The 18,950-nt window shown below is 48.7% G+C and overlaps 1 protein-coding gene across 1 annotated transcript; it reads right to left on the reverse strand.

The window, feature by feature from the left end:
* Positions 1–5,763: 5,763 nt before the first annotated feature.
* Positions 5,764–10,900, reverse strand: LOC136129658 (MHC class I polypeptide-related sequence B-like). The gene is given in 9 exon segments (XM_065885982.1): positions 5,764–5,888; positions 7,274–7,276; positions 8,337–8,474; positions 8,557–8,640; positions 8,643–8,864; positions 9,439–9,602; positions 9,604–9,703; positions 9,938–10,211; positions 10,769–10,900. Coding segments are annotated over 9 exon segments (1,242 nt in total).
* Positions 10,901–18,950: the final 8,050 nt, after the last annotated feature.

The raw sequence follows: 18,950 nt of genomic DNA on the forward strand, positions 1-18,950 counted from the left end.
TATGCTTTTAGGGAACTATGATATACCACCTGGATACAGCCAGGAGGGCTGTTGATCAATACTGATTGCTTCTTTTAATGAAGGAGTGGACAGCAGGCCCAAGCTAGACCGACTGGATGTGCTGTCACGGGAATGTGAACCCTGAGCTAGTGCAAGAGTGTGAACATTGTGCAGTATTATATTTTTTATCTCGATGGTCGTTCGTTAATGAGGCTGAGGACCAGTAGTTGCTGCCCCGTCCCCGCACTGCCCTGGCCCCCACCGGCCCTGAGCCTTACTTCTTCGGCTGCACCTAATGAGTCTATAATCTATATCCGTTATTCCCGACACGTTCCCTTTTCCCACAGAGTAAGACAGCTTTTGTTTTTTACAAATAACCCAACTGATTACTTCACAAAGTACACAATGCTGTGGGGATGTGACCTCAGATATACAGAGATGTTATTGGGCAATTTTTATCTTAAAAATAGGAAAAATGATGAGTGATTGAAAAAAAACCACATGTTTATTACCTGTTCCATATAATTCCTAGTGTCAGGTGGAACTTGTAGGGTTGTGAAGAGGTTTTCCAAATGAAAATCTAACAGATGAGTATATGTGAACCTTGTAGAATTTAAAGCATATAAGTGAAGGCAAACACAAGATTCGTCAGGAACATAAAATACATGTTAAATAAGTATTCAATGGGACAAGCAGTTTAGCTCAGGGCCACGACTTTTTAGGGGGAAGAACTCCAGGGGAGTTAACAGTCCCTTTTTCCAGCAGGTTAATACCTACAGGCCATGAGCTCTCATGTGCTAGTAGAATCTGAGGGACCCACTCTCATTTACCACCATGACCTTGGTCTCTAGGCTTACGCTCTGATACACATCCCACGAAATGAACATAGGTCCCTTTTAAGTGGTTGTCCAGCCTGTGTTTGTCCATCCTGATTAATGGAGACCTCATCACCTTCTGGCTTTGGAGATTGTTCTTCTTCATGAATATCTGTAGCTATTTCCTCTCCCTTTCACTTAGACATAACCCATGGGGCCATATAGAATAAGCCTAATGTCTGTCATTTTTCCAACATTTATTCTTATAACTGAAGACACACATCTTGTCTTTAATTTCACAGAACCTGCATAATCTCGGCATCCTAACTGTTCTTTGTCTACTCTCTAGGTTCTGAACCGCTTGTGGAGCATCACTTATATTTCCTGTTATTCTCATAGAACACGTCACCTGGGGGCTTTGCTCTCTGGCTTCTGGTTGGGTTTGCCATTAGCAGGCACTGCAGGGACCACTGTGTGGGAGGAGAGAATCCAAGGCATTGATGGCCACTCTCTCCTCCAGGGCTGCGCTACAGTAATGCCTACATTCCTCTCCCTATCACTTGTTCGGTGACCCCTCTCAGAGGCTACAGCTCTGCTGGGTTCTAGAAACAAATTCCTTCTGCTGTCCCTTCAGTCTAGAGGTGGTAACAGCTTCCGGCTTTTTCTAGTTCCGGGACCTCTGCCTTCTATTGCTATTAGCTGCCTACAGCTCTGTAAATAGCATGGTCATTACACTCTCTCCACTTATCTCTTTGATTCGGCCAACTGTTTCCTTCCAGGACCCTACCAGATTTTGGGCACTCAAAGGGATAAAATATCAACAAGAATTTACTCATATTACAACATTGACCCATCATACTAATGACAACTTTGGCTTACTGTAATACAGTGAGTTAAGAAGTGCTCTGGTGACAGTGCTAGAAGGAAGGCAGGGCAGAAAGAGTCTGGTAATTAATGTGTGAAATTCAGAGACCTCATGAGCAGCTGCTGCCCTGCTGTCTTCTCTCTCTCCCTCTGTCTCTCTCTGTTTCTTCAAAAGAAGAAAGAAAAACATGGAGCAGTGCCTCCAAATTTCAGCCAAACTATTCATCAAGCCAAAGAGTAATACACTTTGAAACATGCAACATGTACTTCAAACATATGCTGATAAGAAACTACTAAAATATTAATTCCACCAAAATGAGAGAGGGTATAAAACAGAGAAAGTGTGCACATCCATGTTCGTTGCAGCATTATTCACAAAAGCCAAGAGGCAGAAGCAAACTGTGCATTGACAGATATATGGGTAAAGATTATGTGAGATATACATATAATTGAATATTATTCAGCTTTAAAAAGGAAGGAAATCTTGTCATTTGCTACAGCATGGATGAACGCGGAAGACCTTATGCTGAGTGAAATAAGCCAGTCACAAAAAGACACATACTGCATGATTCTACTTACATGAGGGGTCTAAAGCAGTCAAACTCTTAGAGACGGGAAAGAATGGTGGCTGCCAGGGCCGGCGGGGAGAGAGAATTGTCGTTTTTGTTCAGTGGGTATAAAGTTTCCGTTTTGCAAGACGAAGAAGTTCTAATGCTCTATTGCACAAAAATGTGCATATATTTAACACCACTGTACTGGACATTAGAAAATGGTTAAGCTGGTAAATTTTCTGTTATATGTTTTTTTACTACCATAGAATTAATTAAGCCTAACTCATTGAGAAACAAAACACATTACTTCCTTAATTAAAATGTATTAGTAAGGCCTATATTAAAAAAAGAGAGAAAGGTGTAGGCTACAGAAAACTGGACATACAACACAGGAGAAAGACAAAGAGAGATCCTTTCTGCCTCATCTATCATCCATGAACCGGCAGAATCAGCATCATACTTACTGGGTAGAAAACCAAGCTCACAGGTCCCATCCTCGACATCCTTACGCAGTCTGCATTTTAGCAGGATGCTCAGGTGGCTCCACAGCACTTATTTAAAAAAAAAATGTTTATTAGAGTATAGTTGATTTAAAATGTTGTGTTAGTTTCAGGAGTACAGCAATGTGATTCATTTCTACATATACGTATATCCACTCTTTTTTTCTTTTTTAGGTTCTTTTCCCATATAGGCCATTACAGAGTATTGAGCAGAGTTCCCTGTGCTGTACCGTATCCACAGCACTTTAAAGCACTGCCCAGGTGGTGGTGGAGGGACATCCTGGGAGGGTGGCTCTGCTCCAGATGTAGAAGATTCCAGTCCAGGTGGGAGCACATCAGAAGGGCCCAGGAGGTTATCTCCAAAAAGGAAAAAGTGATAGAATGCCCAAAGTATCCTCACTTCTTGAAAGAATCATATAAATATGAGAAACATCAAAGTTCAATTCGTGAGAGCTACATAGGAAAGAATCAGACAAAAACAAAGGCAATTATTAACTCAGGGAGAACAAGAGGTTGTGCAGAAAGTGAGAAGTAGTAGTTTACACGAGTGTATTAGTCATGCAAAAGGAAAAGCTGAATGAACTAAACACGATCACTATATAAATAAACTGGGAAAGTGAAGGAACGGGAAGCGTGAAAGAAAGCAATGACTATTAACTATTGCATCAGCCACTGTGTGATGCGACAGACAGTGGCTGCAGCAGAGAAATCAAGCATCAGTTCTAACAAGGCATTTTGTTTAGAGACTTGGAAGTAAAAGCCAAAAGAATCAGCTAAAAAATATGGAAAGTGGTCACCTCTGGGAAGGTAGAAATTGAGGAGAATCAGAGAGGACTACAATAATAGTCTATTTCACGAGAAAACTAGCACAGATATTTGACCTCTTAATTTACAGATTAAATTAACCACACTGGGAATTCCCTGGCGGTCCAGCGGTTAGGACTCAGCACTTTCAGTGCTGTGGGCCCGGGTTCAATCCCTGGTCGGGGGACTAAGAGCCCACAAGCTGTGTGGCACGGCAAACAGACAAACCACAAAAATGAACGAGTATGAAAGTTTATGCTTCATGACAACTGAGTACAACAAATGACACTTGAGAGCTGACTAAAATGCAAGAATACTCGAATGGAAACATGCAGCCACAAGTGTGTGAATGACATCAACCCTGAATAAAAACATGAAAGAATACGTCAGTATGCACCTATCTGGATAAATAGATGCATGAATGAATTCTCTTTCCCTGTTACCTTACTGGGCACCCTGTGGACCAGGCACGGAGGGAACAGTATCTGACTAGAGCCCCTCATTATCCTCTTGCTTCCAGGCAGGTCCTGCTGCAGAAAGCGCTCCCGTCAGCTGCCTCGAGTCTGTGGGAGGCGCCCCCTAGTACACTCGGCCAGCAGTGCTTTACCCGGGTGGGGCTAAGGTTGTCCTGAACAAGAAGAGCACCACTCACCTGTGTGCCCCAAGACCAGAAGTCAGGAAGGACTGAGGATCAGATGGAGAAATCTCACCGCTCCATCTGCCCTGCAGAAATCAGTCTGAACTGGTGGAGACGCTGATGCTTGATCGATTCCTCCACCTTCTGGGTTCCTTTACTCTCTCACCTCCGCCCAAGGGTCCCCAGCAGTCACATCCCCCTAGAAGCAGACCGATCCCTATTCCTCATAATCAGGAGACCCCAAAGCCCCGTCCCTGTCCCCCTCCCTGATATCACCCTTCAGCTCTGCTCTGCTCCATCACATAAAGGTTACAACTGTTCAGGGGAGATTCCCCCACCCAGGGTCAGCCCCTGAACACTGGCCCCAGGTGCATTTTCTCCCAGCCCTTTGTGCTTTGTTGTGAATCTGTCAGTCACTGGGAGCTGGAGGGGAGGGAGAGGTGGAGGATTTTTAGTGCCGCGTCAAGGCAGAGAGATGGACCTCTCCTTCTCCCCAGAATCTTACTCGCTGTCCCTTCCCAGACACGTGAAATAAAGCACAGACCAGACATGCGCATTTAAAGAGCAATTAAAACTCCTAATGTGAAATTATACAGACATTGCAGACATGAAGTAATGCATATACACGTGTGACAGGGTGTGAAGGGAACCTCAAGTTTCCAGAAATCTGCTATTAGTCGTTTTGGGAGAAGCCACAGTGAGGAAACTTACTGATAAAGCTTATTTGTAATAATTGAATTATTATCCGTGTATTCTATTATAACATAAAAAAAACAAGGGGCTTCCCTGGTGGCGCAGTGGTTCAGAGTCCACCTGCCGATGCAGGGGACACAGGTTCGTGCCCCGGTCTGGGAAGATCCCACATGCTGCGGAGCGGCTGGGCCCGTGAGCCATGGCCGCTGAGCCTGCGCGTCCAGAGCCTGTGCTCCGCAACGGGAGAGGCCACAACAGTGAGAGGCCCGCGTAATGCAAAAAAAAAAAAAAAAAAAAAAAAAAACAAAAATAGAGTTAGTGACTAGTGTAGCACAGCTGCAGCCACCTCATATATAGGAACGGTTTTAATCGTCCCCACCACGACTGGAAATAAACACTATTTTTCTCATTTCATAGATGAAGAAACTGAGGCATCAAGAGGGAAAGTGCTCAGGGACATAGAGAGCAGTCTAGTGGTTGCCAAGGGGGAGCGGGGTGGGAGAGGGATGGAGTGGGAGTTTGGGATTAACAGATGCAAACTGGCATATATAGGATGGATAAACAACAAGGTCCCACTGTATAGCACAGGGAACTATATTCAATAACCCGTGATAAACCATAATGGAGAAGAATATGAGAAAGAGTGTATGTATATGGATAACTGAGTTACTCTGCTGTACAGCAGTGATTAGCGCAGCATGGTGTTCAATTATTCAACTATACTTCAATAAAAAATAAATTTAAAAAAGAGGGAAAGTGCTATACTGTAAATCAACTACACCTGAAAAAAATAACAAATAAAACATAAAAATAATAAAATAAATAACAGAACACACACAAAAGGGAAAGTGCTAGTAAGACCAGAAGAGGGAGCTGAATTCAGGGCTCTGGCGGCAGATCTAAGCTCCTCCCGTGGAACTGATGGACACAGGGTCTGACAACGAGGACTGAAATCCCAGTTGTGTGAGGCCATTATGGTCACTTGGCTGCATCTGGCATTGATCCAGGTCTTGTAGGCTAACGGCTCTGGGGTAAAGGAAAAACCAATAAATAAATGACCAATTGGCTGCAGAATATTGCTCTTTATTCCCTCAGAGATTCTCCTTCAGTTGCTCCAAAGTCAGGTTCTGCCTTTCTCTGAGGGAAGAAAGCACCGTGCCTATTTTGCTCCCTTTTCGCCCAGCCCTTGCTGGGCTCCTGCCCTGACTCCCCAACATCATCACCTGTCCCTGCTTCCACCACCCTCCACGACAGGGACAAAGGTCGGCAGGACGAAAGGACAAGATCCAGGAGTGGAAACCCAAAGCCCTCCCGCCTTAAGCCCGGACCCATCCCCGACACAGTGCGAGGCTCCGTCACAGACGGGTCCTGACTCCGCGTTCCTCCAGGCCTGGGAGTGGACACACACACAACTCCTTCCTCTCCTCCGTTCTCGGGCCTCCTCACCTGCACAAGCACCTGTTCCACTGCCCGGCTCCACCTCAGGCCCTGACCTCTACCTGCAGCGCAGCCTCCTGCCCGCACCCAGCCCTGAGCCAGCAGCTCCTAACTGGAAAGCCCATTGGGAAGCCCAGGTGACAGCAGCCCCATCTAGAAAAACTGGGCTGCCACAGGCCCTGCCCCTGACCTGCCCCTGGAGCACCCCTGGCTTGCAGAGGCCTGGCCTTCCCTGCTCCTTCCTGGTCCACTGGCTCCTGGAATCCCAGCTCCACCCCAAGTGCTGCTGCTAGGCTGAGGCTACACAGTCCCTCCTGCCCTGTTCCAGGCAGGGATTCAACCAGGACCGCCCTCCCTTCCTGTAGGGATCTGCTGCTCAATGTGGATGCGGGGGACACCCCTAGCCCGAGGCTGTACCTGGCCCCCTCTGCACCCTGCGACTGCCGCTGCCACCCTCCACCTCTGCCCCATTTGAATTCCTCTTTCATTTAATATGCACCGCAAGATCAGTATTGGAGGAAATCCTACTGAGCTTTGCCACCTGAAGTCATAAACATTTTTATTGGACATCAAAAATTTTAAAAGTAATTTTGAGAAGTTAGCACATGATCTTCACACTGTTTTCCCAGCAGATGCTCCAGTGACATACAAGACAACCGTTTCTGCTCCAAGGGAACCAGAACTCACGTTCCCTGGGGGGGGGGGGGGGGGGAGGGGTCAGGGGTGCCCCAGGTGAGAACAGGAGCAACTACAGAGCTGCCTGGTCCCCTGCTCTGGGTGCTGCATGGACAGAGCCTCTTGCCGTGGGGCAGGGTGACTAACCATCCCTGTATGCCCAGGCTGAAGGCCAAATGATAAGGGAAATAGGCTCATGGATGAGAAACCACGTCCCCAAGCACGCCAGTGACACAAAGAGGTGGCGTCAACAGAAGGAGCTGAGTCTCTGCACACGCCACCCTTGTACTGTTCCACGCTCTGCCTTTGCTCTTTGCCAAACACAAAGCTCTGCTGCTCTTTTCCTCTCCCCTCAAGCAACCTGATTATGGGGAAATCAATGTGACCATCCCCTTCTCCAAATCTACAGGGCAGTGACCACCATGAGCAAGGGAACTGGCTCAGGGAGGGCAGGGTGAGACCACAGAACGCAGACCCAGTGCCCTCCTCTAAAGAGCCCTTGGACTGTGGGGCTGGACACGGAGGGGCTGGACAGGAAAGAACCTGGAGGTAAGATAAAAGCAGTGACCCCAGGTGTCCAAGGATTGGCTGGTCTCCTCTCCCTAAATGGTCAAGCGGTATCTGCTCACTACTCCTCCATATTAAGGAAATCCCAGCAAGCATGGGGGCAAGTGATGGGAACTTGAGAAGGATGCAGGCTGGGGGTGACCCAGAGGAATCGAAACTCAGAAGACAGCTCATGGAGGAGGAACTGGAGAGGTTGCAAAACATCTCTAAGTGGGGCCTCACAAGGGAGCATCACAGGCAGGGCTCTGGCACCATCCACTGAACCCTAGTTTGAGTCTTATGATCCTTCTACTTGGATTCTTAATACTGGCTGAAAAATTGGGGGAGAGAAACGCAGACAGGAAATCACCTTTCCTCTGAACTCCTCCTCAGTTTTTAACCCCTCCTCACCAGGTCACAAACACTTTACTTCAGGTTCCCTCTGATTCCAGGATCACCTAGACCCTCCCAACCAGCACATGATCCAACACATGCTCCCCAGACAAGCCCTGGTGAGCCTGAGAGTAGAGAAAAAGAGATGAGAACAAAAGGAGCTGCAACCCTCACTGCTGCCCAGTCTCACCCGAGCAAGGAGAGGCCTCGCTGGACACTAAGGGCCCCAGCCTGGCCCTGGCTTTGGGCAGGACCAAGGGGTTAGAGCAGATGTAGCTCCCATTCCCCTCACAAATACCCCAATGTCCAGCTCTTGGAACAGAGGCTTGTCATCCTCTCACATCTGTGCAGAGGGACACGAGGGGGACCCTACATCCCAGGCAGAGCCCCTCCCATCCCCACCCGTGCCCAGATTTCTCACCTGGGCTCCCCACAGCTGATGCTGTCTTCTTCTTCTTCTTCGAGTAGCAAAGGACACAAGGCCCGATGATAAAAACAAGAGCAAAGGCAGCAACACCCAGGATGGTCCACCATTGACTCTGATGCAACAGGCTCTCTCCTGAGAGAGGGACTTATTATATATAACCCAGGCACCCCAGAGCCACAGGCCTGCTCTCCTCTCCCTGACCCTGGGCTCTGACCCAGGGTCACAACCCCCTCCAGGATCACCCCAGGCTCAGCAGAGGGCACAGTGTGTGCACTGTGATTCCCGCTGTGTTCCAGTGGCACTGGACCCGCTGCTCCTCTCCTTGGGGAACACTTTTGGTCACCCAGGTCTGCTAGGCCCCGTTCCCATCAGGCAGGGCACCCCCAGACCGCTGGGCCTCCTGGCTCATGGGTTCCTCATCCCAAAACCAGGCCATGGAGATATTTTGGGGAAAGAAGCCGAAAGCCCAGCATGTGAGGTTGACTGTGCCCTCTGAGTCCTGGCTATGGGTCACGTTCACGGCTGGGGGCCCCGTGGGAGAAAGCACAGAGCCAGTGAGGCCCGGTGCCAAGCCCTGCTCCCTCTAAGGGAGACGGAGAGAACACGCTCCACCTCTGGCTGAGCCCTCGTCCACCCCAGACCTGCTCCAAGTCTGCTCTGCACCCTGGGGCCCAGTTCCTTCAGCCGGGCAGGAGGAGGGGCTGGGATGGGGCCTCACTCTCTTGGATCCACGTGTTGAAGCTGAGGAGGGGGCCGTGCAGGGGGGCGCTCCTGGGGACCAGGAGGGAACTTTCTGGGACAGGGGCGCCCACCCCAGTCTAGGGGCTTCCTCTCCTGCCTGACACCCCTCTTCCCTGGTACAGATTCTGTCGGAGGGCCCACTGCTCCCCTGGCTGATTGTCACTGGTGCGGTTCATTCCCCTCCCCACCTGCCCATCTTTCTACAGTGGATTTAACAGAGCAGGAAATTGCAGGACACCACGCCAACAGAGCAAATGTGCACCCAGAGGACAGGAAGGGTCTCCATGTGCAGAGTCACGGCGGGGAGACTCTAGGGGTCTGGGGGAGAGGAAGGGCCCTGGCCCAGGAGCAGTACCTGTTCTCTCCCTGAAGCCTGTCCAGGATTCCAGATAGCCCCGCAGTCTTCCACAAAGCTCTCCCTGCACGTGGGCCTGGTAATACTTGCTTTGAAAGCCATCTGTGTCCCAGGACTTCTCCATTTCCACGGCCAAGTTCTGAGCCAAGGACTGGGGCGCTGTAGTGGGTCTCTGGGTGACAGGAGAGGAGGAGCTCCCCATCATAGTAGCGAAACCTGAAGCTCCAGGCGTGGTTGTCTTCTCGGATTTCACAGCCCAGATCTCCTGGAGGGAATTCACACCTGCAACCCACCCCACCAGCAGTGACTCCTCCAGTCCCTGCTGTCCCTCTGTCCTCACACCCAAGTGAGAAACTCCAGCCAGAGGGCACCCTCCCTGCTCCCCTCCATGTCTTCCCAGGGCTGCTGAGTCATGGCCACCCCCCTGCTGAACTCACAGACCCCTATCCTCTGGCCCCTGCCCCCAAATCCAGTGAAAGGCCTCACAGCACTCTCGGACTCTCCCCACTCTCACCTCCTTTCTCTTCCTGCAGGGCCAAGATTTCTGCTAGAAGCTCTCTGAGGTCCTTCCACGTCTCTGTCAAGTCCTTGGACTCTGTGTCCCACGTCTCAGCTCCCAGCTCTTCTGCCCACAGCCCCCGGGGTTCTACCCTGCCTGTCTCACGGTCATAGCGCAGGAGGGCCTGGCCATCCAAGTGTCCCCCAGCGAAAAAGCTGGACTGCACAGATCCATCCCGGGTCAGCGCCGTGAGGTTGTAGAAGACTGTGTGATCCTGGGGAAGGGGGAACCGCAGATGAAAGAGCTTTCCGGAAACAAGTGCACATCAAATGTTTAGCAGACAAGTTCTGCTGTCCTGACCTGCTCCAGGACTGAGGATGCAGAACACGCACATGTACAAGGGACCACAACGAGAATTTTTCCAACACAGGGGAAAGAAGAAAAAGAGAAGGGAAGGAGAGGGGAATTGAGGAGTGGAGGGAGGGGTGGAGATGGGCAAACATGCAGGACAAGTGCCAGGACAGGGAGGCACCAGCTCCCTAAGAGTCCAGGCAGGAGGCCAAGGGGAGAGGCTGGTCTGCAGGGGGCAAGGGAGAGGCAGGAAGACCAGGGTGAGGGGAGGTGGAGTCAGAGGGGAGGGAGGGGCAGTGTCAGGCCCAGGATCAGAGGCATCCCTGGTCAGAGGCGGTCAGGTGAGATGGAGAGCGAGGGCTGCTGCCCGTGGGGCAGGCTCATCATGGACAAGGTGGGCTCAAGGGAGGGTGAGGCACGAGGCAGAGGGCCCTGAGGGGCTGGGCTGTGGCCCTAAGAGAGTGGAAGGTGGGCCAGTACCCCTGGTGGAGGTGAAGCAGTGGGTCTGGGCCCAGAGTGCAAGAGGCATGGTGAGGCCCCAGGTGGGGAGGTGGATGGACCTGCCAGCGTCCCCTGGGAGAGGTGGGTGTTGGGGGCCTGAGTCAGTGCCATGTGCCCAAGGGTCATGGAGAATTAGAAGGAGTGGTGGCAAGAGAAAATAGAACTGGAAAGCCAAGGTGCACATTGGGAGGGACCTGCATGATGGGAGTGGTTGGGGGCAGGTCACACCTCCACAGAGGCTGTGGGTCAGGCAGCCAGCACAGGAGGGGCAGGGCTGGGGGAAGACCCCCTGTAGGGAAAGGCCAACTGACCATGGCATCAACAAGGATTTTGGATACATGGTTGATGTTGTGAGAGCCCACTGGGGTCAGTGAACCCAAGAGAGGGTGATGAAGGCCAAGGAGGTGGGCAGCTGGACCAAGGGTAGTATTCCTATTGGGGAGGGAGGAAGGGCAAGAGGCTGCAGAAGAGACAGTGGTGAGGGTGGATTGGGGGGCACGGGATGAGCATGCCTCAGGGGTGACTCTGGGGGCTCTTGGGTTAGGGTGAAGACAGGAGAGGAGGGGTGCTCTGGTTGAGGGAGGGTGAGGATGGGGTAGTGATTCCTGGGAGGAGGCTTGTGATTGATGAGAACATGGTGATGGCCCCAGGCACTCAGGCAAGGAGTGGAAGCTGGGCAACGTGCCATGGGGGTAGGTGCAGAGGGACCAGGGCAAGTGGAGTCCAGCACCTGAGGCCTGGAGTGTGGAAGCCTCCAGAGGGTGACGTTTGGGATGCAGGAGTGGGGAAGGGGCAATGCTGGGTGAAAGGCCCACAGTTAATGAGGGCCAAGAGCTGGTGCCTGCACTGCGGCAGAGGTAGGAGGATGGGTGCCAAGACCGGGGGAGAGGTCCTCCCACAGGGGCTGTGCACTGTGCTCAGGGTACAATTATCAAGGCCCATCACCACAGCTCCCCCTGGTGATGAAACTAGTAGGGATGTAGGGAATTCATACTGGGCAAAAGTGAGTGTGGGCAAAAGGCAATCCCAGAAATGTAAGGTCAGTGAAAGCTGGGGGAAGGTAGGAGCCATACAGGTGACTGATCCTTGCAGGTAAAGATCCATGAGGGACGAGAGGATGAGGGTGAGGACGCCCTAGGAAGGGATCAGAGAACCGCAGGGAGGCGGGAACAGCAGGGAGGGTGAGGGTAAATACTGAGGGGGCGCAAGAGATGGCAGGGGAGGAGGCAAGGAGAGAATCAGGGGTGGGAACAGGGGTACAGCAGAAAATAAGAATTAACATTGGTGGGGGGGGGCAGTGGAGACCACAGAAATCACAGGAAGAATCCCTTGGCTCCAAAACGGTCAGACCCTAACTTCTCTCAGTGAAAATAATGAATAAACAATCTATAATAAGAGTAGAGGGTGTGATGAACTGGGAGATTGGGATTGACATATATACACTGATGTGTATAAAACGGGTGACTAATAAGAGCCTGCTGTATAAAAAAATAAATAAAATAAAATTCAAAAATTCAAAAAATAAAATATAGTAAAAAAAAAAAAAAGAGTAGAGTGTTTTATTTGAGCCAAATTAAGGACTAGCCGGGAAGCCAGCTTCCCAGATAACTCTGAGAAACTGCTCTGGAGAAGCAGGGTTTTCAGCACAGTTGTTTTTTGTTGTTGTTGTTGTTTTTTGGGGGGGTGTAGTTTTTTGGCTGCCTCGCACCAGAATCTTAGTTCCCGGACCAGAGATTGAACTCTGGCCAACGGCAGCGAAAGCTCTGAGTCCTAACCACTGGACCGCCAGGGAATTCCCCTTCAGCACATACACGTGTAGCACATACAGTATGATGGCCTTGGCACCTGGGAAGGAAGTCTTATCATCAAAGGTGAACCAGCGTTGGAGTCCCAGGAAGAGGGGCATTTAGTCTTTTTTTTTTTTTTTTTTTTTTTTGTGGTATGCAGTCCTCTCACTGTTGTGGCCTCTCCCGCTGCGGAGCACAGGCTCCGGATGCGCAGGCCCAGTGGCCATGGCCCACGGGCCCGGCCGCTCCGCAGCATGCGGGATCCTCCCGGACCGGGGCACCAACACGCGTCTCCTGCATCGGCAGGCGGACTCTCAACCACTGCGCCACCAGGGAAGCCCTAGTCTTTATTTTTAACATGGAGATTCTTTACTTCTGGTCAATGTGCTCTTTCCTTTAATAATTAAAGCAGATGTACAATGTATGTCTGACAGGCCACAAAGAGGCAAGTTACTTAGCCCAAAATTCAACTTAGTTCATGTATAAGCCAGAATGACTTTTCTGTATCTGAATATGGGAAAACATTTTTTGTCACTTCCCTCAGTGAAAGCCAGCATCGGCCACGGTGCCCACAGCAGTAGGAAGTGTGGTTCAGGGCCCTTGGGCCCTTCCTAGAGCTCCAGTCACTAGAAAGAGACCCTCAACTCCAAGGCCTGAGGCCCTTGAGCGCTGTCTGCCTGGAAGCCCCCTGATTCCCGAGGCCAGAAACGGGAAAAGGGCAGAGCTGAGAACAGGAGGAGAGGACAGCGCTCAGGGGCCTAAGAGGGCACCCAACACACCGGTGGGAAGTGGCCGCCTGAGCGTCGGACCTCCAAGAGCCCTTGATCGCCTCTGACGGGAGCAACTCGGGCTTGGGGGCAGCCTTCCCACCCAGGGCAGTCAGAGGACGCGGATGTGTGAGGAAGAGGAAAGCAGGGAGGGCGGGTGCAGCAGGGGGAGCAGAGGGTGGGAGTTGGAAAGAGACTGAAAAGCGGGAACGTGCTGTGGTGGCCACAGGCCGCGAGCCGCTCCCGGCCCCTCCCCGACCTCATCCCGCCCCCTACTCCCCCCACTCCCCCGCCCCCACTCCCTACCCCGCTGCACCGCAAGTGAGACGGTCCCCGCGACGCTCACCGAATCCCGCCCGGACCCTGAAACCGCCCCAGGCTCCCGGCTGAGGACCTCTGTGAACGCCACTCACCAGCGGCGGTAGCCGGGAGCACAGAAAGGGCAGCGCCGGCTAGAAACGGCAGGACAAGGAGGAGCCTTGGCAAGCCGCGCGGAGCTGGACCGCTGGGTGGAGCTGTTTCTCCCCGGGAGATGCCGCCTCCTGGCCTGTGGTCGTTCCACTGACCGGCCCTGCTCCGTTCCTTTGCAACTTGCTTCTCCTTCCTCGCCGCTACGCCTTCTTCCTTCTCGCTTGCTCTCCTTATTCTCCTTTTCTTTCCTTCCACTCTCACCCTCAGCGGTTTAGGGGTTTTAGCTGTGCTGGCCCAGGACCTGGGGATTTTATCTTTTGTGTGGCAGCTTCTAGAGGGCCTATTGCTGAGGCTGAGATGTGAGGCCGTGATGAGGATGACGGAGGAGAAAACGGGGCGTCCTCTCAGCTCGCTGCCTTGGGAGCTTCTCCGCAGGGACCCCTTAGGCTAACGCCCCTCCTGGAGTCTTAACCACTGGACCACCAGGGAAATCCGGGGGTTGAATTCCTGGGTTTCTGCACCCATCTTCTTAAAAGAGAATGGTGTATCTCTTCAGAAGGGACTTTATCCAGGAAAAGTAGGTGGATTACTCTCAGGGCCTGGAAAATACTGATGTTTCTTCTGTTTTAATGATGTTTTCCACCACCTAAACTCATTAGGAAACCCATTGAGGTGAGAAATGCCTCTCATTAAAGACAATCCAGATAACTTCTCCAATAACCACCTGCACTGGCCCTTTAGCTCTCCCCGCTGCTGAGGACCCATCCCCGGATTATCTTCTAACATCCATCAGTTCCGCTCTCTCTGGTGACAATCTGCAGGAACATTCCACTTTTTTGATGCTCCAGCGATTCTCAGCTCTTCACAAACAAACTAGACCAGAAAATTGCAGCGTCTTGTGCCTCAAGCATTGGCTTGGATTGGACTCAAAGCACTTCCTCTTCAAAGGGCAGCACCTTGAACACTATAAACCTGTTTTGTTAGTCATGATGGAAAGACATTTCTGGAGTTTCAAGTACCAAATCTACCTGAGGAAAAAAAGTGCGTTGACTCCTGGTTTTGGCAACGTACTACAGTACGTGAGATGCTTTCATTGGGGTAAGATGGCTGTAGGTTGTGTGGGACATCTCTGAACTATTTTTGTAATTTTTTTGGTGAGTCTAGAATTATTGCAAAATGAAAAGGAGGAGGAGGAGGAGGAGTGGGGGGAGGGGAAGAAAAGGCAGAAAAGGAGGAGGATGAGGAGGGACATTAAAAAATGTCCTTAATGAGAAATTGAGGACATTCCAGGAAAAGGGACTCTTTATTCCTGAGGTTTGGCCCCAACTCTATTGTGGCTTCTGAGCTTAGTAAGCTGGATTAGTGAACATGTCTAATCGCAATGACTCTTTGCCTAGACAAGAGGCACGGTTGTGTAGAAGCCCGCCTCACCATGACCTGTCACATGTCCCATGAGTCCTTCACTCTTGGGCCCTCAAAAGAGGGGCGAAGTGTCCCTCACCAGCAGGAGGGGGCTCTGAGTAATTCCCATGGACCAGCCTTAAAGAGTGATTTTGCCTGGAGTATGTTTCACACTTATCTCCCTCAGGACCCCAGCAGGGCCATTGTAGCTCGTAGGTGACTGATGGAGGATTTTGGGATTTAGGATCTTGATTATGTCAACTTTGAAGACTTGCCCAACATCTGGCACGGTCTGGAAGATGACATCAAGGAGGGTATACGCAGAACCCTGGGAATTGGAGAGTTGAGTCACTTGAGAGTCTGAAAGTTCAAGAGCAGCTGCCTTCTCTTGGGCACAAACCAAGATTGAGGGGATTGAAAATACATTGAATCTCCTTGGCCCCCACAGGCACAAGCTTATTTGTGACCGCAGCTGCTTCACTGGCACGAAGCTAAGGAAGCCTTGGGTTTCTGCAGGGTGTAGAGGAAAGCAGCAGATGGAAAGGTGGAGAATACAGGGCCCTGAAATTTATTTGATATCTGCTAGAAATGCGAGGTGCCGCATTCACTAAAAAGTGTAAGGATACCAATCTCAGGATACCAGGGGAAAGGGATAAATGAAGACAACCTGTAATATGTTGTCAGGAAAAACTGAGAGGCATATACATTTAGGAGAGGTGTCCTTATCATACATTTGTAAATTTTCCAAGATGTGGGAATGTTTCAGACACGACTTTTAAAGAAACAACACAGTCTGCATGGATGGTGGAGCTTATTTTTTAAACCCAGTATATGTCTTACTGTATATTATCTCCCAAATGTGTTTTTGCTCATTTGACTATTTTAAATTTTTACCAAATTTATACATGTATATAATTTTAAAAGGAAGAAGACTTATAACAAAAAGCTGTGGTCCTTATTACCACTTTCCCAATCTTTAGTTCTCTTTCGCTAGATGCAAACATTTCAATACTCAGTTGGCTTTTATCTTCCTATTTTTAATAACAAGTTGTATCAGTCAGGGTTGAGTGAAGGAACCAGAGATTATTCTAGGTTTATTAAACAGGAAGGGATTTTACAAAGGCTGTTAGGAGCTTTTGAAATCTTTAGAAGGGCTGAAAGAGCAAGTTCTCAGCTGAGCCTTATGGAATGACAGCCAGAACAATGTAGATATATTTGGTGTTCCTTTAATGGCTTGTATATAAATTTATCACTAATCTGTCACCAAATTCTCCTTCAACAGTGTAGTTTTCCTCTCCATTCAAATGCATGACAATTAATCAATTTTATCTTTTTCTTGGACATAGACTTCTGTAGCCAGGTGAAGTAATTCTCTTTATTCCTGAGGCCTTGGCCCCAAACTCCTGTTTCAATATGGACCTGTTGATCCCTTATTGTCCCACATAGGTGCCTCTTGGGATGTTCCTTTAGCATTTGTGTATATATATATATATATATATATATATATATATATATATAAAACATTTATATATATAAAACATTTATATATATAGCATTTATATATATAGCATTTGTGTATATATATACATAAAACATTTATATATATAGCATTTGTTTATATATATAGCATATTTATATATACACATAAATATATATATACATATGTACAAATATATATACAAATTATATATACAAATTGTAATATATATACAAATATATATAATATATATACAAATATATGCAAATATAATACATATCTATTATGTATACAAAAATATATATATATTTAAATATATACATATATATATATAAAATGATACTGTTTAACACCTGAAGGCGACAAATTATTCTGGATTAGACATTTATGTATATAAAACAAAACTGCTTAACACCTGAAAATGACAAGAGAAACTCTGGAACTTTTTTGACCCAGGGACAGGAAAGAATGACCGGACCATTGGTTGCCATGGACACTGTTTCCACAGCTGCATTGCTGTTTCGACTGTCATTACATGTAGTTTGAAGGACTGTGCTATGAGAAAAAATATAGCTTTTTCTTGATTTAACAATGATCTAGGCAGGACAGACAATAATAACCCCACTTAATTAATGGATAAACTAAGGCTGAGAGAGATTACACACTCTATAAAGGGGAAGAACTAGATTGGAACCCAGGTTTTTTGACTTTTTCTTTTCTGGTTCCTGTTTTCAGTCTGTAACTCATCTATGGTCAAAAAAGGAGGAACTCATTTGTGGCAAAAATCATCAGACATCCTACAGTCACTAGAACAAAAACCTCACAAAGGTAGGACACCTGTTCACTACCGTAGCCTCAGTGCTGAAGTCAATGCTTGTCCCAGAGCTGGCATTTAGTAAATATGTGTAGAATGAATGAATGGGTAAATGAATGAACGGTGTAGCTGTTTATAAGTAGGGAAACACAGCTCCAGAAATGTTAAGCGACTCACCAAAAGTCACTTATCATATTTTATAAATTACAAGACATATGTGGACATATGCTGTGCTCAGTGCCCAGAAAGTGCAAGACAAGGAGGGAGCTGGTGTGTGACACTGTGAGATGGTAATGCAAGCCAACTTCCGCTGAGATACTCTAGGCGATCAATTTCCAAGAGAGGCTCATCTCTCAGAGGACCACTACCCAGCCATTGCCACTAGAGGGCTCATCAAGACATTTAATCAGGAAGATACAGGCAGTCTGGTAGCCTCTTTTTGTTCAGGCCGTTTGTTTCCAGTTTCTTTTCATTGCATTCCCCCCGCCACCCCCATTATCTCTTTTCCCATGCTAGCTCTGTATTCAGATTAAATCTTCCTTCATGTCAATTTAACAATTTTACCACATCCAAATTTTTCTAATGCCAGTTTTCATCAATCCTGACATTTATGTTATTTGTCTGACTTCACTAGTGAGTTCTGCTTTTTAAACACTTACAGCTCTGTGATCCAGTATCCAACGATGCGTTATACTTCAGCTCCATTCACAAATCGGGTATCAACTGCAAGCAGCTAAACACAAGCAGTGAATACTAATCAGAACAAGGAAGAATGTGTCTGTTGTGGTCTCAGTGTGAGAGAAAATGCCTCTGCTCAGGGGTGCATCTGTACCTCACTTTGCTTGCTGCCCCATATTGGTTACATGACCGATGGTAAATGTCACTGCTGAAAGCTCCATGAGCTTTTTTTAAGGTTCCCAAAGAGGGTGTAGAACACTAAAATATTTCATAACTTTTGCATCTACATGACAGCAATGTCCACGAGCTTCCGCCAGGCACGTTGAAGGCAGAAGCTGTTTATATGGATCTCCACTGTGTCCTCGGAGCCACACATAGTAACTGGCATATGTGTCCTATGTAAAGATCTGATGGATGGTTAAGAGAATCATCACACACCATCTCTCCCATGGGTAGAGCAGAGGAGCTGAAAAACTCTCCTGGGTGGAGAAAATCAAAAATACCTTGAAGCTGCCCTGATTCAGGGATGCTGCCTTAAAAACTCTTGGGTGGGGTCCTAAGCCAAAAATGGAGCAACTCTGCTTGTGTCATCTTCAAATTCTTTCAAGGGTGAGGCCTGAGATGCTGCAAATATTTTAAAAAGCAGAATGCACCTGTCAGGGCAAATTAATGCCATAAATGTCAAAACTGATGACACATTTCCTACTGTTCATTGTACACACAGATAGGTTTATTTGTGTCTGCATGTCCAAAATTCGTTTTCAGGCTGGGGGCTCCCCAAGAATGGGGAGGGTGTCTGGTTTCTCTTGCTTGGCTCAAAACTCAA

The sequence above is a fragment of the Phocoena phocoena genome, chromosome 10, assembly GCF_963924675.1.
Source record: "Phocoena phocoena chromosome 10, mPhoPho1.1, whole genome shotgun sequence".
In the NCBI taxonomy this organism is placed as follows: domain Eukaryota; kingdom Metazoa; phylum Chordata; class Mammalia; order Artiodactyla; family Phocoenidae; genus Phocoena; species Phocoena phocoena.